Source organism: Astatotilapia calliptera, chromosome 22 (genome assembly GCF_964374335.1).
Source record: "Astatotilapia calliptera chromosome 22, fAstCal68.1, whole genome shotgun sequence".
Lineage (NCBI taxonomy): Eukaryota > Metazoa > Chordata > Actinopteri > Cichliformes > Cichlidae > Astatotilapia > Astatotilapia calliptera.
Genome location: NC_137442.1, coordinates 31,135,602 through 31,157,894, shown reverse-complemented (window position 1 = coordinate 31,157,894; position 22,293 = coordinate 31,135,602). Strand labels below are relative to the sequence as shown.

Here is a 22,293-nt window from a genome sequence, read left to right as displayed (position 1 = left end):
ATAATACAGGTCAGTCTCAGCAATGAGCTAACAGAACGTTTTTTTCTGCAGCGCGTTCATTTCTTACAGTTTAAACCCAAAGAGTTTTGTTGACAGATTACTTTACTACAGTAACATTTGTCTACCATGCAAGACCTGAGATGTACTATTTAGATTGCACATCATTTCCTTATAATTAGATAACTCTGGGATTAAACATTTAATTCAACCTCTTTTCCCGCTTATAGTATGGGGAGCTTTACTGGGCTGGCCCCTTAAAGCTCAAATTGGGCCATACATGGTCAATGACATAAAACATCTTTGACATCCCTGATCTTAAAGGTCTGAAAGTCCAGGGACTTCTGACACTCTAAAATTCGGCACAGTATCGAAAAATGTCTGGAATTCCTGAACAGTTAATGCGGCATTTTTGGAAAACCACCTCGACTTAAAATCCACCGTGGTGCTGTAACTGAGGCAAAATTACACACATACTCAAAACACAAGCATCACTGACCAAATATTTATAGAAGCATCAGATAAAAGCTTGAGTCTAGAAGGTCAAAGCTAAGTCAGTTCTTTTATTTAACAAGAAACAAAATATACAGAGCCAGAGAAAAGTACTGCAAAAGACCAAAAAAAACCAACAAAAACAGAAAGATCTTTGGTTCCTTCTTATGGTGAGTGAACCTCTCAGTCCACTGTGGGACAGGAATGAATCTGTCCTACGGGACAATGGAAGAGATTAGGTTTGTCATTGCGATATCAGATGAAAATGAGTCGTCACTCTGTTCCCAGTGCTACATATTATGTAGTACACAAGAATGTCAGAAGACACGTGTTCAATGGTCCATTAAGAGGCGGTCTAACTTTTCCATCTGTATTCACATCGGCTCAGTCGGTGCATCTTTCAAGAGATTCACAACATTACACTCAACATCGAAACAATCCGGTGTAGCTCAAGTGTGGGCCAAAAGGAAAAACAAATCTATATGTGTGTGTGTTCCTCTGTGAGATGTCATGTGTGGTACAGCACATCCATGCAGGACAGTGGATATAATAAAAATACATTCTCAGCTGAGTGCTTGTCAGATCAGACTGCCATAGAATAAAACCAAGACACGAGCGTTGCATAGAGGTCTTTGAACATTCAACTGGGAAAAACTGAAAGTACTTCTATCACACACACTCACCATACACACACCAGACAACCATGGAGTTTAAAGAGGTCATTACTGCAGAGTGACAAACCCGAACAAAATTAGCAAAAAGCAACTGACGTCATAAAACTAAAACTCTTTAGCAATGCTCTAAATTAATGGAGAGTATAGCGTGCGCTGCCAGATTTCCACATTTCAATGACAGATTCATCTTCCAACAATGCAGACGGACCAAAAGTTCAGGAATGCAAGATATCGGAATATTGACAAGTAAAATGATTGGTCGATCAGTGGCTGATATTTATCTGATGTCACATCAGTAATGTGCTGCCTTAATTTTCAAAAATAACATTCTTAAGTGCCATAAAATTGTCATTTTAAACATCAGTACGACGCTTTAATAAGTGGGACTCAAATTTCAGGACAGGCCTAAAAATGATTTTCTGTTTTTATGAATTGAACCTGCTAAAAATATTGTGCCTGATGCTGCTGTTAAGACTTCACTTGAAAGAAACACATAATGTGAGTTTTAGGATAAACACTGACAATCAGCGGGCAAACTGAAGCAGACTAACTGGACACACACACACACACACACACACACACACACACACACACACACACACACACACCCTCTGACTCTTTACACCATAAAGCAGGTTGGCTTCACCTTACAGCAGTGTTGCTGTTGTTGCCGGGCCGATTGGACCGGAGGTGTAGGAAAACAGCACAACACAGAGGCGGTCGGTGGAATTACATGCACACTAGTAATGAGGTTAATACGGACATATATTTTGGGATTGTCAGCTAATAAAATAATATTTATTAATTGTCAAAAAAACATGATGAGATCTGAAGATGATGCGACAAAAACCTCTGGGCCTGAAAAATGTGAACACACAAAGTGCCAGAAACTGCAATTCCTCCAGTGGCCACTTGAGGCCTGCTTCAAAAGTCCATCCCCAAAGCCTTAAACTTTAATAAAAACGTTTCCAGCCTGGGAAAACAAATCCCTTCATAACACCACCATGATAACCTGTTATCCATGTGAATCAATGCCTGCCCTGACCGACACAGGGAGCTAGAGTAGTTAATTGCTGTTTGCTAGGTCAGCTAATTCTGAGCTGGACAGCTCCACTATGTCTGTGCTGCTGGGACCTTCTGGAAGATTTTATTAAATGAAATTAGTTTGTAATCTAGCTTGAAATTCTACTATTTTATTCTGTTGCAGGCATGTGTGCCTTCGGTTCGCACCCCTACAATTTATGAATGCAACCAAGCTAATTAGCATTAGCTGTTAATTTAATATTTCCACATGCTTGTACAAAGATGAAAAGTCACTTCTGACTTTGAAAATCCAACACAGTCGTGGCAAAAACACTAAATTTGAGGCTTTTAAATGTGACTTAGAAACCAAAGGGTGATGCCACTGTGGCCACCGTTTACATACAGTCTAAGAGCAATATTAGGGCCCTGGAGGTTATTTCAAATACGTTATTATAATCAATATGTTAAATATGGATAATGCTTTTAAAAGAGATGTTTCTGGAACTCTCATGGTGTGATTTAAAGCAGGAAATAAATTTACTCAGAGTATTGAGTACAGGAGTACATGTGAGTTCAGAAACGGAAAGGAAGAATATGGCAAACTTCAAAACAAGGGGAACAAACTCGAGAGTTAGAAATGAAGAGTCAGAATAATAAACACTTGCTCTGGATCTTAGTAAATAGAATGAACAAAGTGATGTAGTTAATGTAAATTTATTCATACGAGCTTTATATATACTTTTACTTTGCTAAAAATGCTTTGATAATTTGTATATACACAAATTTAGATGTGTTAATATGACTACATGGCATAGTTTATGTTGTTATGGTGGTCCTTTATGTCATCCTTGGTTTCTGTTCTTTGATCATTTTTACACATGTTGACATTAATATGTAGATAATAACTTGTAAATATGATCACTATCCTTTCACTATAGTTATTTCTGAAAGTATTGTAATAATATTAACTTGCGTGGCTGATTAGTTGCTTCCTGTAGATGAACACACTCGATAGATGCTAATAAAAACCATGAAAACCAAATTATTGCAGAAAATTGCATTATACATTCACGGTAACTGTGTGATAGTGTGCATGTAATTACACCAGCAGACTGTTTTGCAGAAGATTCTGGGAGATTACAACTAAACCCTTCTGTCAAACGCTGATCTGGTATTCTGGTCTCGTACATAAAGGTGTGACTTTGCAGTTTGCTTCGGTCCCAGTGTTTAACATGGGCTCCATCCAGCAGAGGAGTAGTGGGTTGCAGGCTGGTGGCTTATCTGTGGGTGGTTTGAAGAACGTGTGAGCAGTGCTGCTTCATTCCTGTGCCTGGACAGGCTGAGTGTTTGCCTCTTCCAGCAGGGTGTCTGTGTCCAGCTGCGGCTCACAGGGGCAGGAGTGGGAGCAAGAAGAGGTGGAGGCGGTGGTGGTGTCAGGGGCAGGGCAGGTGCCAGGCTCCAGCAGAGAGTCTGTAGGTGGTGGAGAGGGGGAGTCAGTCCCTGGGTTGGAGGTGGGGGCTCCCTCTGTGCCGCCGCTGAGGCTCTGGACCTTCTTGTTCAGCTCATTCCGTTCGACTTTGAGCGCCCGCCGGAGCTTCTCCAGCCGCTGGACTTTTCCCTGAAGTGCCTCAAACTCACGATCCCGAACGGCTTTCTGTGAAAACACACACACACACACACACACACACACGCACACACACACACACACACACACACACACACACACACACACACACACAGTCAGCTTTTTAGCCATCTGTGCATTGAAAAACAGAAGATTCCACTTTCAGCTGTAAGGAAGCTGAAACATTGTCATGTTGTCACAGAAAAGATTCCCATTAGTGAGGTTTTTGGCTTCTTGTATCCATAAAACGAGTAAGCATGGATCTGTTTAACACCCTAAGAGAGACCCAAAGGCAGTGACATCGTTAGGACTCTGGACTGAGTCACCTGTGATGTCATAACCTTGCTGCAAAACAAGACTTGCAGGTTATTCTACTGTTCATGTGCAAAGTCACCAAACTTTTGGTTTGACTGGAGATTTGATGCATCCACTTCCTACACCCACACTTGCTTAAAAAAAAAAAATGAATAGAATCACAAATGAATATAAACACTGCAGCCATAATAAACTGTCTACGTAAGATTCTACTGTCTAGAACCGTGGCTTGAAAATTTAAGGTTAGGTTACAAATGTGATAGTCTGTGAACCAAATGTGATGTCAACGAAGCCTGTAACCATTTATACTGCAGCTTCATGCCAATTTCACTGCAGTCTTATCATAAAGTATGAAAAAAAACCCACTAGAATACAAATAAAGGAGGTAAATCGACAACAAAGCTAAGCTCAGCTATTGTAGCATCACTTTTAGCACACGCCTCTGTTCACAAGGGTAAACAGGTTGAGCATAGAAGGGCCAATAATCCTTGTTCTGCTCTGCAGCTCAAAATAGTGGCACATACTCCACTATTTATGTGGCATCCTAAAATAAACTAGCTGCAGGTTAATTTGGGGATTGCCCTTCATCTTGTTAGACAGTTAGCAGCGACTGCCCCTTCAAAATAAAAGCAAGGATGTTGTCCACTAGTATACTAGTGGGGCTGTTCTCTAAGACAGCTGAAAAGATATACAGATTTTTAAATAGCTACACCAGGGGTGTCAAACTCAAATACACAGTGGGCCAAAATTCAAAACTGGAACAAAGTCGCGGGCTAACATTAATATTTATTGAAAAAAAAAAAAAAAAATCTTCCTCCAGATTTAAGAATGAATCTCTTCTTATGAACTCAAAGAAGTTTTGCTGAAAAACTGAATATGGAACAAGCAAAGCTTAATACTAAACAATATATATATTAGCTGTATAATAACAGTAGGCCAGCTCTAATAATAATTTGGTATGGCTTCGCGGGCCAAATGTAATTAGGCTGCGGGCCAAATCTGGCCCGCGGGCCAGAGTTTGACACCTATGAGCTACACTATTCAAACACAGATCTTACAGCTTCTTAACAGCAGACGTGGACACAATAAGCTCAAACCAGCTTTACCTCCTCGGCCATCTCCAGCAAGGCCTTGTTGCTGCTCTCCCACCTGGAGCGATACATGGCCGTCTCCTTCTCGAGCTTTTTGATCTTTTTAGTCATCTGTAAGCACAAAGCGAACAAGACTGTCACCACAGCCAATAACCACGGAGACGTTTCATTCTTACACCTTCAAGTTAGTGGAGTCGCCTCACCTTCTCCATCTCCTGCTTGAAAGTGGTGAAGACCTCATTGCTCTTGGACAAGGTGGTCTGAAACTCTTCAAACTTCTCCGTGTACAGTGATAACTAGTGAGGGAAAACAACAACAACATTATTTAAATGTTAAAGTCATTCCCGAGTTCAGCTGGAAAATCTGAAAGGCTGATGGGAAACCTGCTGCTTGAGGTGAACTTCCTGCTGCTTCATGAGCTCACACATCCTCTGGGATTCTACTGCTTCTTTTAACAGCTGTGGAGGGAGAAAACAAAGCCGTTAGAGATTGATTGTTGCATGTGTAGATTCAGTCTTGTGCTTGGACTGTGTATTTATTTTAAAAAGAAAAGGATAATTACAAAGTCTTTCTCTCTGTCGTGGCGGTCCTCAGACTCCTTGAGCAGCTCCTGGGCCTGGTGCAGTTTTGCATCCACCAGCTGCTGCTGCAGGTCTTTGTGCTTCACCACTTTCTCTATGTGCTTTTGGGATTACAAAGTCAGACAGGCGAGAGTTTCAAATAACTGAGGACTCACTGGTGGCGCTTTAACCAAGCGGGTGAAGGAAAACACTGCCTACTCACTTCTTCGCGGAGTTTGTACTGTTCATACAGTTTCTTCAGCTTCTCGGCGAGCTCTGCGTTCTCCTGTCGAAGGCTGGCGTTCCTCTCGTCGTGCTGCTGCATCTGAGCCTGGATGTCGTTCAGCGTCACCTGGAAATGAGAAGTCACCTCCTTCCTTTTCTCCTCCTCCAGCCGGGTTCTTTGCATTCCTTCGTCCTGCGGAGACACGATGATGATAATGACAACGAGTGCTTTTTTTATGTGATCGTCAGCTTTACCCTCCAAACTGTTTTCGCTTCATCAGTAAAATAAGACTAAATTTAAGGAGTCTCTGTGCATGTGCGTTGTGTATACATGTAACAGATAGAGGACAGGGTCTGTTTTTGTACCTTGAGTGTGCGGTTGTGTCTCTGCAGTTCCCTGCACAGACTCTCCAGCTTGCTGCGAGCCAGGATGGCCTTGCTGTGTTCGTTCCTCAGGTTGTCTTTCTCCTGGACCAGCTGGTTCTGCTTCTTCTGCAGCGCCCTCATCTGCTTCTGGGTGTTTCGGTGCTCTTCCAACTGTAAAACACACACATGCTCTTTCAGGTGTGACACCGCCAAACTAACATTTATATCTTTTTATGCAGGACGCTGCCTTGCTTTCCTATAAGACACGACAGGACAAACTTGCCTTACACACTTTCAAATGTAAGAATAGTGCACGCAAACAATATGATGCTTGGGTTGTTTTTTTTTTGTCCTTAGAGGCAGACTGGAAATTTTACAGCAGTTAAAATGTTGCTGTTAATATGTTTTGAAGTATTTGTGATCGTTAACATAATAACAAAGACGTTTACAGCCAAAGCTACAAACTTCAGAAGAACTACTCACCAGTTCAGCATACTTCTTACAGAGGCCTGCGAGCTTCTCCTCGGGGGTGCTCAGTGTGTTTAGAGTCTGCATGAGAAGTGTGATCTCCTTCCCTGCTCACAACAAAGGCAAATAAAAACATCAGGATGGAACCTCGCCCACCTCACACAAATGTTAGCAGCTTTTTAAACTACTACAAACTGATGGATTTTGGATGGACATTTTTAAGAGATAGGCCAATTTACAGAAGGCAGTGTAAGATACTTATTTGTAGAGGTAGCAGTAGTGAGGCGGAATGCACATGTGCACACATGCATGAATGAAGAAGCAGCAGCAAATCCTGCATACGTTTGGTCTGCAGTAGGGGTGGGCGATAAACGATATACGATAGAAACGATATAAATTTGGCCAACGACAGAGATTTTGACTATACCGCTCTATCGCGATAGCGCATGTTGATGATGTCATCAAGCTGCGACTGTTTTGGTCGAAAGCATCGCAGCGGCTAAAACCATTATCATCTGCAAATTATGCCGGACGACAGTCATAGCAAAGAGATGAAGCACTTTTGAAATATGGGGAAATCCAAAAACTGCGCTTCCTCCACTTCCGTAACAATGATTCATTAATGTTGAATTCTCTCACAGCTGTTCTAGTCCCATGTTGTTGCAGTATATTAATAACTAACCTTGTATTGTGGATGAATGATCTCAGTTGTTCTCCTGACTGAAGTTTGGCCCGTGTATAGCATCCTGCTATGCGATTGCATTTGTCCCTGACCACCAGAATCCCTCACGTTAACTTTTATCGAGTGGAAAAAAAAAAGTTGGTGTTCATCCTCCAGCTTCACTGTGCTAATGTTATGCTAACATAGCTGTGTCGCTAGCAATCACATAGCACAACATTATATACCAGGTAGTCCAGTAATAACCCTGCAAACGCCACTGCTGTTTAGTTTTCTGTCTTCATTTATGTTGGAAGTGGTAGCAGAGCTGTACGTTTTAATTAGTTTAAATCTCTCGGTCAGAACTTGGTATGAAATGTTTAGGTGGAAACTAGCGAGCTAACTTCCTGTTAGCTTATAACTCTGTTAAATTTAATAAATTCTGTTTTCATGGATGTAAAACTTAATTGTTACACCCGATAAAGCAGCAACGTTGATGATTTAATTAAAGATGAAAGAATTTAGACCGTTTTTAACTCTTAGTGTTCGTTTGACTTTGGGACCTGAAGCGGACGGAGTTTTGGACCCAGATTACTCCGCGAAGCTCCTCACTACGGCAGCCGTAATGCTCTGACAATCCATCAAGCAGTGCGGCTTACCAAAGTTGTACTAAAACATATCGCCCAGCCCTAGTCTGCAGCACTGCTATTTTAAAAGAGTAGACAAGTAGGCCACAGATGTATTACAGGCAGCACTTTTACAGTGAGCCGAGCAGTTTGCGGTGTTTCATGGTTTTAGTCACATTTCAAAAAACTGCAGAGAGCACAAGCTCAGCAGTGAACACACACAGAGCTCTGTGCCACAAATCCACTTATTTTTCTAACTTTCCTTAGATATAGAATCTTTCACTTAACACACTGAAGCATCTTTAAAAATTAATCTTTTAATGTGACTCAGACAGACCTGACGCAAACGTGACAAACAAGAATGTCTGACTCCCACGTTATGTCGTTCAGGTACTACTAAGTGGAACTCGAGATTCTGCTACTCGCAGCTGTCTGAGAGTCACATTATTTTCTTTTATCTTTAATAAACACCTGCAGACACAAATGCAGGAAAAACAAGAGTCATGCACAAGTTTACACAAACATTAAGTCCAACAAGACATTAACAATATGGTATCTAATGTTTTGTGTCCTCCTTCTAAACATATCACATGAGCTGCCATATACAAACTTCAGGTTTGTCGAGCAGACAACAGCAGCCCTTCTCTGGATGAATACTGCTGCACTCCATTAGCGCTCTCAGAGAACAGCTGCCTCAGCCTGTAACATCTGTTACAGGCTGTATTTCAGATCATGTTGAGTCTGCTTCTCTTTGACCTGAAATGCTATGCCGTTATTGAAAAGATACACAAAATCTACTCGTTTTATATCGCCTGATTTGCATTTCTGGACTGTGCTGGTGATTACCGAAACAAAATGGTTTTGTGTGCAGTCATAAATTTGCATTTTCAGTAGATTACTCACAATCTTTCCACTTGTGCAGCGCGCTCACACTAATTTCTCCCACTTATTCCTATAAATCTGGCCAAAACACTGAACACACTTCCCCCTCTTACCTAGACCCTTCACTTTTTTCTTCTCGTGAGTTTTCTTCTGCTGCTTTCCCACACCGCTGTCACCACCGTTGACTTTGCTTTCCTCTGGCTTGTCATCTTCCCTCTCATTGGTCAGGCCATTGAGCTCTGGGCTGTGTGACTGGCCGTTAGCTAAGTCGCTGGCATCGTCTGAAATGCTTTCCCGACAGTAGGTGCTAAGGATGTCCTCCAGCTGCCGGCTCAGCTCCTCTGCCATGTCACACTGAGACAACGGAGCCTCTGCAATTACACAGAATGGAGGGGAAAAAATGACTAGCTGCTTTTCTTCTTCTGAAGTCAAATATGTTGCATTTTGGGTTTTCAGTTCATAATAATTAAAAAAACAAATAAATAATACAATGTAGAATTAAACAGTTACAGTGAGAGAAATATGAAGCTCACTTGCTACAAGACCGTGTTGGAAATGATACTCCTTAAAAAAAAACAAAAAACACCCAGATTATCAGATCAGCAACAGTTTAGAAGTTTTATTTACAATATCTTGAAAATAAATGAGAATCTTTAATTGATTTGTGACTTTGAGATGCTTTTAGGCACCGTCCTCAACCATGATGCACATCTGAAGGCCTGTGACTGGCGTTATCATCATCACAGATGATCACATGGTCAGCATTTCTACTTCCTAACTGTCACTTTGGCCGTGCTGGATCTCACTTAGCAAATTAAAGGCTTAAGAATAAGAAAAATGAAACAACAACAGAGAGCAAACTATTCTAAGCAGTGTAGAGTCAAACATTAGTGGTGCCAGCATTATAATATGGAGCTGGAACCTGCTATTAGTAAATTCTCCTAACACTGCTTATGATGCTTGCATGGCACTGAAACTGATGCAGACACTTCATAGCTGGAGTTTGACAACTGAGATGCAGAAAATGAAAGAGGCACTGAGCTTTTTGATTGTATACTTTATCATACTGCTGTTAAATGCTGAATGTTGTTGTTTTTCGCAGCAGTATTTTAATTTATCAGTGAGGGGATAACTTTCTCTCAGTATAAAAAATAATTATCCTAGCATCAATGTAAGGACAATATAAGACTGCTGAAACTATTGGAATGGACATGAAGGAATGTACAAAGAAGAGGGAAAACTTCCCTGAAAAAAAATTGACCACAGCAACAAGCGAGGACCCAGGAGGCACTGCATGTGAAACACTGGGACAAGGCCCTAATAATAATAATAATAATAATAATAATAATAATAATGTGTATGTGTTAGTCCCCATAGGGAAATAGTTCCTCTGCATTTAACCCATTCACCCAGTGAAGCAGTGGGCAGCCACCAATGCAGCGCCCGGGGGGCAGTGTGTAGGGACGGTACCTTGCTCAGGGGTACCTCAGGGTAGCCGTTCAATGGAGTTGAACCCCCGACCTTCCGATCATGGGGCCACCACTCTACCTACTGAGCTATCCCTGCCCTATGTTAATTAACAAATATTGCATCAGCACCAGCATAAATGCACTTACATAGGTTACATCTTGGGCTCTACAAAGTTTCCCCACAGAAGTCTACAGCAGGCTGTAGAGTACAACCCCCCCCACAGGTTGTAGTGGGAAGGACACACTAACTAAAGCACTGGATCACATGTTGCTATTAGCAAGCTTCCTTGCTTCAAATCAGAATAAGAACCATCACGACCAACTGCCAGGCCAATTAGGTAGACAGCAGATGAGTAATTTGCAAAAAAAGAAAGATTTTAGCGCAGGAATTTATAAACTATACCGGACAACTGAAAAAAATGTGTCCTCCTGCCTCCTCCTTTCACAGGGAATAAACAGGTACATGCACCCTTCGGGTTGGCAGGTTAATCAATGATATAGAGAAAAAAGCTCTACTCCTACATCTTGGTTGCTTGGTATACATACGCATGCACAACTGGGAAACAAGATGATAAACTTGAGTCACAATGACTGATGATAGGAAGGTTTTAGCCTACTATAATCTAGTAGCGCTGGGATTGACATGAATTCACAGTTTACCTCCCCCCGCCCCCTCCTCGCCCTGTGGAGGTGTATCCGTCTGTGGTGTCTGTGGTTCAGACTCTTTGGGGCTGTTGCTTTCCAAGCTGTCCTTTGCAGCTGCAGGTGACTCTGTCCCTGCTGCTGCTGCTGCGGGTGGAGCATTCTCCGCAGCCTGAGTGGTGGACTCTTCGGTATCTTGTTTTTTCATCTCTCGTTACCTGTTACAAGGAGAAAAACCTGCCATGGTTAGCTCAGAGGGATGGAAATAATAACAGCAAGTAGACTTATTTATTGAGCAACACTTAACCGTCAGCGCAAATGAGTCACAGAACATTAAACGTAATAAAGTTTATCTTTTCTAGCCTAATAAAGCCTCGGCTGTATGGGGACACAAACAAAGTGGCAGCAGCTGAACCACAAGCGAAATAAACCTATAGTTACTCCTGCTAAGCTATGCTCCTTCGCAGTGCAGTAACGTTTCCTGATGAACTTGTTTTTAAGTTTTGGTTTTAAGACAGGCTCCGCACGATTGGTTTGGTGAAACCTGAACTTTAGCCTGGAAATTCATATACATTTCTATCCTCCAAACATTAAAGAGTAACTTTTTCTAGCTGCTTTCTTTTCTATCGTGCCCTGTCCCCATTAGCTTTCACTTTGCGTTAGCTAGCACAAGCCGCCAGAAGCAGCTAAACTAGCTTACACAACTGCCAGGTAGCCGCTGTGAGCTCGTATATATCAGGCACAAACTACTGAAACAAAAAGACACACTACACGGCTACCTGCTTATAAATGATACATGTTGTTTGTAGGTAGTATACAACTGTTTACCTTTAGAGTCAAGGAGGAAATTGCTAATGTGTCTGTAGGTTTCCTTAACAGCGTGAGACAGAAAAAAAAAAAACTCACTTCCGGTAATAACTTTGGGGTCTTCTTCTTCTTTGAGGTTTATTGACGCTTGGCAAACAACTGGTTGGTGCTTTACCGCCACACGCTGATCGGGAGGTGGATTACAACGTTACAAAGCAGCCCGTCAGTCAAATTAACTAATGCTGAAATTAATGCTTTATATGTGGCGTGATAAAACACTTACTGATAACTTTTTAATTGTATCTTTTTGAGCTTTTCAATAAATTGAGTTATTTCTTCCTATTACTTATTGTTTTCTCCTATCCACAGTTGTAACTCTTGCCTGTTTTATGTTTCCCTATTTTAAAACGTGCACGTCAGGGGTGTCAAACATAAGGTGCAGGATTAGCCAGACAAAGACCCACTGGGTGCATTTGGAAAATGTGACAAAAGACGTGAATTTTTGGACTTATAAATATAAATTAAGATGTTTCGCAGCTTTACTTACTGATAAAGATCTTCCCCATGGCTATTCCAACTACAGCAAATGAGTTAAATAACAGGTAAACAATTACATAACAGAAAAGTTCGTTGTTGTTCTCACTATTGACTATAGAATTTTTTTTTTTTTTTACAAAGGGTCCACAAAAAGGGAAATATTCTGTGAATTACCAACTTTCTGGACCATCTGAGCTACAACTGATGTTTTTGTAATTTTATACATTTACCTGTTATAATTTAAGCCCAAAGAGTCATACTGAAAGATTGGTTACAGTAGCATCTCTTTATTGCGGAAAAACTAAATAGTAAACACTACACACTAAATAGTAGTTTTATATATAAAATAAAGAAATGAACTGTTTTAAAAGTATCTTTAAATTCATTATAACCAATCCAGACTTTTTTGGTCCCAGTGTTTGCCACTCTCTTTGGAAAATACATTTTAATGTATGAAGAGAAAATCTCCGTCCCGGTTTCCCTCCAAGGCGTGAGCACCGATAAGCAGAGTTTTGTCCTTTCCTTATAAGATTCCTAATTATTCAAAGTAACGCTCAAGTATGCCGTTCAGCTGGGTTAGTTACAGCGCCGGGAGTAGCTTGGGAGAACAAGGAAACACAGACTGCTTCAGGTTGCCTTCCCAAACCAACTCAAAGGTTTATTCAGTACAAAACAGCTTATATAGAGGAAAAAAAGGTTCGTGTGTCAGCAGGTTCTCAGTTCAAAACCGGTACAGACCAAATAAGGAAACGTCTTCCTGCCTTCTGAGCAAAGAAGTATCCTTTGTGTAGTTTATCAGTTCAGCTACAATTTATGATCATCCCAGCAAAATACACTCCTAGGCATAGAATACAGAGTTCTTTCATTAGTGAATTCTGAAACAAACCACCTGGCTTTTAACAAGCTCTTTTCTAAAAGATAAGGAAGGGAGGATGGGAGTAAGGAAGTGGTCTCGTCTCTGTGGTATTTTCGACCTTGGGGTACCAGCCAATTCTTGGGTCAGAGAGAAAGAGAAAAACAACTAGCAAATGGGCCTTATTGAGTAACTCTTTTCTGTATAATATCACTACAAAACAATATCCTGTAAATGCTACCATGGTATCAAAATATCACAACAATGTAACTTTGCCAAAAACTAATTGCAGCTTCTACCTGCCAATAGGAATGTCCTATCGGGCTCAAAATGACTTGATGTCATAAGCCAGCATATCATTGTAAACCAACTTTATTGAAAGTTGCTTGGGGATCAAACACCACTGTGTACTATTTGTGAGTAACAGACAGACTGAACTTAGATCAAAATTCACCATATATTAATAGATTTGTTTAATCATTTCCCACCCAGTTTTTATAATAAAACCCCAGCAGCTGGGGTCGACAACCTGCGGCTCCGGAGCGCACGCGGCTCTTTAGTCCGTATAGTGCGGCTCTGCGTGGTTTGGGAAAATAAATTATAAGTATTTAGCTGAAGTGTATTTTATTTATGTTAGTTCTTTTTTAACTTGTAGTTCTAAATTGGAAGATTATTGTGATATTGAAATATAAAAATAAAATTATATTCTATTATTTTTGTCATCGCTCAAAATAAGCATCACACTCGCGGAAGCTGGTGTACCCGCCGAACGCTGTAACAAACCTTTTGGGTTATAGCACCACTAGGGGGGGAGTCTCCTAGGGGGTGTGTGAGTATAGCGTGGCAGCCATTACATGCTGCTCGTGTTCTGTTCTCAGGATAGACCTCACCGTTGTAACGGCCTGGCACCGGCGACTACCGATCCCCGCACATGTATGTACGGACAATATAGAGCCGTGGAGACCTGGCTTGTATGGTCTTATGTTGCTGACAAGGAATAAAGGTCTGTTGTTTAATTTAACTGACTGGCTCCGTGTTATCCGGCTAACCTCCACACCACATGCCCGCTGGACCGGCTAGCCGCTCCTTCCTCGCCAGACTGCTGTTACAACGCTGTGCATTCGGATCCACATTATGTCAGCAGCTCCATCGTGAACTATGTTAAAAACAAACACCGCTCACGCCTCACAGCCAGTAGCGGTTTTAGATACGGGCGACACGGGCGGTTGCCCGGGGCAGCATCGTGGTGGTGGGCGGCATCATGGGCATCGGCAAAAAAAAATTAAATAAAATGCTCGTACTCATGCTGCCCCGACGTCAGCCAGCGCATATTGGGAATGGCATAGGCACCGATCGGTTTTCTATCGCCCATTTGCTGGGAGTAAGGGTGCCCTTCGTTTGCGAGGTGCGCCTGCTGCTTGCGGCGCAGAGAGGAGAGGGCGGGGCGGCGGGGGATTCTCTGACCGGCTGGAGCGGCATCTAAAAACCAACTCGCAAAATAAAACAAAATAAAAACAAACCAACAAACACGAAAACACCAGACATTATAATACAGACTTATAATTTGCACCGATGTTTGCCAGAGGGAGTGTTCGCCCAGGGCGCCAAACAGGCTAGGGCCGCCACTGCTCACAGATGACAGCTTACAGTCCTGCCTAAAGATGAAAGTGACTTCGTACAACCCCGATTTGCAGACGCTGTGCGCTGAGGTTCAGGAGCAGAAGTCCCATTGTAAACATACCACGGCAGACCCACTGCTTTTTAGCATCTCTTTATTGACCACTTTTTACACACAGTTGCTGTATGCATACAGTCGGCTGTAGCTTTTCAGCTCACAGCCCGACACATACCAACAACAGCATAGGCTGTATCCCAATTCAGGGTCGGCAGCCTTAAAGTACGCATTTCAAGGCCGATTACGTCACAGCGGCGCGCCGAAGGCTGTCCCAATTCAAAGGCTGCTCGAAATGCGGCCCTGAAATGCGTCCTTCATTATCCTGAATTTTAAGGCGGTGGCAGTGTAGACTTCGTGGTCCCATATATCCCACAATTCATAGCGCGGCAGTCGGTGTGGAGAATTCTGCCGCAGACGGCAGAAGCGGAGCGGCCGAAGAGTAAACTGTGAAAAGTAAGTACTGAATATTATGTCACGTATTTATGTGCAAATGTTTAATAATGAAGAACGTTAAACATTCCTGTTGGCCACATGTCGGCAAAGTTATGTGACATTAGTGACGTTTGTACTAACTTGGTTTTAAAGCCTTTACTTTAAAATATACGCCGTTCAATAGCTGAGCTTAATCTTACAGAGAATGATCAAAGCTCATGTAGAAACAAACAAACAAATGAACAAAAGATTTTCTCCTTCATTTCTATCAAACAAAGCTGTATGACACCTGTCCAGTGGTTAGTATCATGGTTGCTAGGCAACCTGGGCAGTGCAACGGAGGCTTTTTTTTTTTATTTTTTAAACTTTATTGACAAACAACAGTATCAGCGCAACGGAGGCTAGACCGTCCCATTACACAAGCCTCGCACTTCCGGCCTTAGCGGTCTTTGAGTACGCGGCCCTTGAGGATCGTTGAGGCTGCGTACTTTAAGGCTGCAGACCCTGAATTGGGATACAGCCATAGACAGCACAGACGTTAAGGCCGCGAGGCGTGATTGCGGGTGCCGCTCAGGTGCGTCCGCCTCCCCTGCAGCGGCGCTGCAGACCACGCCCCGCCGCACGCATTAACCAGGTAAAATACATATTTAGGCAGAATTTTGCAAATATCTATTTTTGTTTTTTAAGAAGCATAGTGCTTTTTTTCCCCACTTGAAGGTCAAGGCTCCAAAAGCCCAAAGGTGATATATAACTGCGGTAAAAGTATGTTAATGCCCATGCTGTGTTCAAATCCTTTTAATGCTAATGATGCGTTTGATCTGTTTCCATTTCTGCTGCTTTCTGTTACACTGCCCTATCAATCTTGTTCATTTTCATTCTCTTTTCTCCTTCCTCCATCAGCATGTGTGGCGTTGATACAGTAGCTTCTTCCTGAAATTCCTACTTCATGAGTTGTTGGGATCTACAGGATTCCAAATATTTTTTTATTCAAATAAAAAGACTGCATGCGCATATCTAGAGATCTATCTAGAGATCTCTCTCTCTCATACATATTCACATATATACACACATATTCACATATATACACATATTCACATATATACACATATTCACATATATACACATATTCACATATATACACATATTCACATATATATATATACATATACATACACATATATATACAGCGGGGAAAATAAGTATTTGACACATCAGCATTTTTATCAGTAAGGGGATTTCCAAGTGGACTATTGACACAACATTTCCACCAGATGTTGCCATCAAGCCAAATATTGAAGTCATACAATCAAATCAGAACATATAAGTATACAAGTTAAACCATAATAAATAAAGTGAAATGACACAGGGAATAAGTATTGAACACACTTTATTCAATACTTTGTAGAAAAGCCTTTGTTGGTGATTACAGCTTCTAGACGCCTCTTGTATGGATAGACCAGTCGTCTGCATTGCTCAGGAGTGATTCTGGCCCATTCTTCCACACAAACGGTCTTTAAATCTTGAAGGTTCCTTGGGCCTCTTTTATGAACTTTAATCTTCAGTTCTCTCCATAGATTTTCTATGGGATTTAGGTCAGGTGATTGACTGGGCCATTCAAGCAACTTGATTTTCTTTCTTTGAAACCACTTCATTGTTTCCTTGGCCTTGTGTTTGGGATCATTGTCTTGCTGAAATGTCCACCCTCTTTTCATTTTTAGCTTCCTGGTAGATGGCAGCAGATTTTTATCCAGAATGTCCCGGTACATCTCTCCATTCATCCTGCCTTCAATAATATGAAGTCTGCCAGTACCCCTTGCTGAAAAGCAGCCCCAAACCATGATGCTTCCACCCCCAAACTTGACTGTTGGTATGGTGTTCTTGGGGTGGTGAGCAGTGCCATTTCTTCTCCAAACATGGTGTGTAGAATGACTGCCAAAAAGTTCAATTTTGCTTTCATCTGACCATACTATAGTCGTCCAATAATCCACAGGCTTCTCCAAATGCTGTTGCGCAAATTTTAACCGAGCCTTGACATGCTTTTTGTTCAGCAATGGAGTCTTGCGTGGTGAGCGTGCATGGATGCCATGGCGGTTCAGTGCATTGCTTATAGTTTTCTTTGAAACAACAGTACCTGCTGATGCAAGGTCTTCCTGAAGTTCTGTCCGAGTGGTTCTTGGCTCTTGGAGAACCCTCCTGATTATTCTTTGGACTCCTCGGACAGGGATCTTGCGTGGAGCACCTGATCGTGGCAGGTTTATGGTGAACTGATGCACTTTCCATTTCCGGATAATGGCCCCCACAGTGCTCACAGGAACATTTAGCATTCTGGAAATGCACCTATAACCATTCCCATCAAAATGCTTTTCAACGATAAGATTACGAAGATCTTGAGAGAGTTCTTTGCTTTTACCCATCATGAAGTCTTTCCTGTGTGCCTTCTGGGTAATGAGGAGCCTTTATAGGCCATCAATTAGGACTAAAGCAGCTGATATCAATTAGTACTGATAGGGGACAGGATTTCTCTATCAATACTGACAGATTTCAGGTGATCTCCTGGCTTTCTATGTCATTTTGCCCCTTGTTATCTCCATGTATTCAATACTTATTCCCTGTGTCATTTCACTTTATTTATTGTGGTTTAACTTGTATACTTATATGTTCTGATTTGTTTGTATGACTTCAATATTTGGCTTGATGGCAACATCTGGTGGAAATGTTGTGTCAATGGTCCACTTGGAAATCCCCTTACTGATAAAAATGCTGATGTGTCAAATACTTATTTTCCCCGCTGTATCTATAAATAAAAATTCATATTTGGATCCTTAGTATATGATCTTGTTAGCCACTTTTGTGTCCAAACCGAGTTCAACAGAGTTTGAAGTTAGCTCGCTACTTTCCATCTAAAGATGTTGTACCATGCTCTGACTTTAGGATTTCTAAAAACCTAAAACATACAGCTCTGCTTTCACTTTAGATGAAAAACTAAACAGCTGCAATGTTTGCATGAAAGCTGGACTACCTGGTGGCTACTACAGAGCTCTAGTCCCACTGCCATGGTTAACAGAGCAATATAAACAGCACATTTAATGGTTGAGAGTCCCTGATGGGCAGACAAATGTAACGGCAGGAAAAGGATGATGAAAATGGACCAAATGTTAATAAAGAACAGCCTCGGAGTGAGTCTTTCCTGAAGACTTAAAATATTTAGTATTTGATAAACTGTCAACCCATGGGTTGTAGCATCTTAAGGCCTAAAAAAACCACCTACAATAAGTGAAGAGTGTCTGAAAGTCATGTATACCTTACACAGGATCGGAGGAATCCATCTGCTGGATGGCTTCCAAAAGGCCAGTCTTAAGGAGGCTGAGATATGCCAAATTACACAAGAACTAGACTGTAAAGTCAGTGGCAACAGGTGTGCTGGTGCGATTAATCCAAATTTTAATTTATGTCATATTAAGAGAGCACAACAGTAAGTGCCTACAGCCATTTATAAAACATGGTTGAGGAGGAAAAACTAGTGAAATTCTAAATGCCGAAAATATGATTTATCCACCGTGCAGTCTCCATCTGGAAAGTGTCTGACTGGCAACAGCTTTATTTCTCAGCATGAGAATAATGCCAAACACACCACCAATGCAGTAAAGGCATACGAGCATAGCAGAGAGGAAAAGAGTCAAAACACTTTGAACACCAACAGTCATGACTGGCCTGTCATTGTGCGATCAGCTTTACAGGTAATAGAACAATAGCTTTGAATGTCCATCAGTAAGTCTGGAGAACTTAAAAAAAAAAAAAAATTTCCTTAGAGACATTAAAAGAAAGTTTGCCTACGAGAGTTCAGACTGTGTTTAATAAAACTGGTCATACCAAATACTGAATATCAGGCTTGTAAGAATTATACCAACTGTTTTTGCCTTCTAGAACATATTTACATTAATGTTTCCACATTTCAATAAATCGTTATAAATCTAAACAAATGATGTTGGCTCAAGACTTTTAAACAGTACTGTTTGTTGTCTTCTTTCACATTAAATATCACCATCAACACCCCAACATGAAAGAACATTGAGGAAGAAAAACTCATTAAAGGGGTTGCAACATAACTTTATTTGATTTGCACAATATTTCCACTGAACAGTTTTTTTCTTAAATCTCAATATGCTTTCTTTACACTTATATTGTTGCCGTTTCCTGTATGCATCTTTTTCTTCATGTTCATGTTTGTGTGTCATGTTCAGTTTTGAAGTGTACTAGTTTTTCATCGCTCATTCATACCGTCGGTAAAAGTCAAGTCGAGTCACAGTTTAAAGATGGGTCGTTTGGAGCAAATGAAAAACCATAAACAAGAATAGAGAAAATAAATACGTGTAAAAGAAATGAGAGGACCAGAGCAGAAGATACGTCACGACTGGTCAGTGATGGCATATGAAAAGTATTTTTACAAACACGTAGCATTGTAAACATTTGTTGCGTAGACGTTACTTTAGATTTGGATAAAGACACCAATAGCTCCTAGGACGGAAGACACGTCGGATTTGTGATTTTTAGTGATTTCTGTTCAATCCCCGATAGATTACAAGATTCCTGATCATGCAGCCTGACGAGAAACTTTAAACACATTTATCCAAAAATATAGCCCAGAATATCCTGATCAGGAAAAAGATCAAGAAAAGCAAAAACAAAAAAGAGAAGCTTGCATCCTCACCACCTATTTTTTTTTTGTTTTTTTTCGTGTGACATGTTCTAATGAGGCTTTTTCTCCACTTCTTAGAAGTGATTAGAATTACATCTGAATCCCTGTCAATGTATCAGAACATACATATAGTTTAAATTATAATACTTTTAATGTAAATCATTGTACTATTTCTGAATCCCAGATTTATTTAAACTTCTTTTGTTTTTATCTTAGAAAAATGTCAAGTAGTAGCCTGTGTTCGCTCCACCCAGTGGAAGGAGTGTCACCTGTGAGAGCTGCTCTTCCTGTAGGTGGGCCTTTGCCTCTCGGGGTGTGGCTGATTTTATTTCTTTCTTTTGGACAATGTTTTATTGCAGTCTTCTGGATTCATCTGCACATTTTTCCAACTCCTTAAACAGCGCCTGAATTTAAGAGAAAAGAAAACTCAGGAGTGAGCGTGCCATCTAGTGCGGCTTCTAATGAAGAGAAGCAAGGTTTAAACAGCCTGAAGGGATCTGTCAGTCATTCTGACCGGGTCGACACAAGCCAATCACATAAAAGTCATACAAACTAACCATCAAGGAAATTTTTCAGCCTTCAAGAGGACAAAACTTTGGTAAACTAACGTGGACAGTTAGGTCAGTACCTGCATCTGTCTGCCCTGACAGCTGCTTAGGTTTCCATTATTTGCATTATGTGCCACATCATTACAAAGTTTGTATCAGTGCAGACGTTTTTTTTTTTTTGTTGTTTTTTTGCAGAGGGTTGGCTGCAGGTCGTGACATCATGAACATGAACCCACTGCTCATCTATGCACAGTGAAAACTATTAGAAGACTGTTACAGAGGGGACCATCACACCAATGGACAGCAGCTGGAAAAGACCAGTTTGATTCGTTTGTTGAGTCCTTTACGCCCCCCCGCCCGACACAGGACAATTGGCTTTCTTTAATGAAATTCCTTTTTCCCCCTCCCTTTTTATAGGCGCCCACAGTAAAGAATGCCACTTATCCACAGAAACCATGGCAAATCGTGTAACTTTAAAGATAAGAAAAATAGAGCAGCAATGTTTTTGCACAAAAAAAACGTGTGCAACATTCAAGTAAATAAAAGATATAAAGAAAAACAAATCTTTAAGTCAAAGACAGATACATAAGAACCTCAAGTCTTTGTTGGTCGGATTGGCACTTTTGTGAATAGGAGTGCATTTTTATTTTACACTTTATTCCCCCCCTGGTTGATTCACTGATTTATTTATGAATATTTTTAAAAACTGCAAATTCTGTTATCATCTGTTGGCCAAGCACAGACTTGGCCATCAAATCAGAGACTTCAGTCATAAATGCTGCCCCTACACATGAGGAGTGTAGAGGCAAGTTCTTGATCCTCATATAACTCTTGATTCAGCCTTTTACATCTACTGGGAGGACACGCGTTCAGTGGACAACATCGCAAACCCAACGTGAAAACACAAAAATCTTGTCACCATCACGTGCTCTACTGCTGATCTACGCTGGAAGTAAGAGTGGAACAATCCTGAACGTGAAATCGCCGATCTACCTCTGCAGCAACACCCAGTTAAAATGTGCTGGTCTGGTGAAAGGTTGTGCATCACAACAACAGATTTTATTTGTTCAGAATCCAATCATGATAAGTCATGAAGAATTTTTTGTGTGTGTGTGGCATTTTTTGCCTTGAAAAACTCTCTCTCATGATTTTCTCTGTTACCAGAGTTCAGTCTGTAGTCGTGCGTGAGGGTGAAGGTCTGGAGTACAAAATGTAGCACAGTAGCAAGAAAGATAACAGTGCAGGTGGAGTCGATTACAGCTCGTCAGCCTGCAACAAAAATTTTCCAACAAGGATTAATTCCCCTAAAAGTAATGACCGACTGCAAATGTCTGTCTCATAGGAGGACAGGTTTTAACTCTCACTGCACTTCACAACACCCAACAGTGCCTAACACCCCATCCCAAGCTATGAACCAATAGAAGTCTCCCATGACGGTGTCATCCACTGAGACAGAAGATTAACACGCACGTCAAAATGGAAAAATATGCCTGTGAATTTAGTGTTTTTTACCAAATAAGAAAGAACTGCCTTTGTCAAAAAATATTTGCTATTAAGCAGACTGATCCATTCCTAATCTCGGTGATAAAGACTTAATGTAGAGGTTCATGGTCTTAAGTTGGAGATGCTTCAG

General features: G+C 41.1%; 1 protein-coding gene across 1 annotated transcript; it reads right to left on the bottom strand.

Moving 5' to 3' along the window:
• Nucleotides 1-2,884: 2,884 nt before the first annotated feature.
• Nucleotides 2,885-12,063, bottom strand: txlna (taxilin alpha). Its single transcript, XM_026156567.2, has 11 exons — nucleotides 11,941-12,063; nucleotides 11,131-11,330; nucleotides 9,115-9,372; nucleotides 6,851-6,942; nucleotides 6,368-6,538; nucleotides 6,000-6,194; nucleotides 5,779-5,898; nucleotides 5,600-5,674; nucleotides 5,420-5,512; nucleotides 5,232-5,327; nucleotides 2,885-3,840 (listed from the first exon to the last, which is right to left on the bottom strand). Exons 2-11 carry the CDS (start codon nucleotides 11,318-11,320, stop codon nucleotides 3,505-3,507), a joined length of 1,626 nt encoding a protein of 541 aa, XP_026012352.1. The 5' UTR covers nucleotides 11,321-11,330; nucleotides 11,941-12,063; the 3' UTR covers nucleotides 2,885-3,504.
• Between the last annotated feature and the right edge of the window lie 10,230 nt (nucleotides 12,064-22,293).

Excerpts from the sequence above, each read along its gene's own strand:
- txlna (XM_026156567.2), bottom strand. The coding sequence starts at position 11,320 with ATGAAAAAACAAGATACCGAAGAGTCCACCACTCAGGCTGCGGAGAAT. Across the intron at positions 6,943-9,114 it reads GAAAAAAGTGAAGGGTCTAG|GGAAGGAGATCACACTTCTC; the intron begins GTAAGAGGGGGA and ends TGTTGTGAGCAG. Across the intron at positions 5,899-5,999 it reads AGTACAAACTCCGCGAAGAA|CACATAGAGAAAGTGGTGAA; the intron begins GTGAGTAGGCAG and ends TAATCCCAAAAG.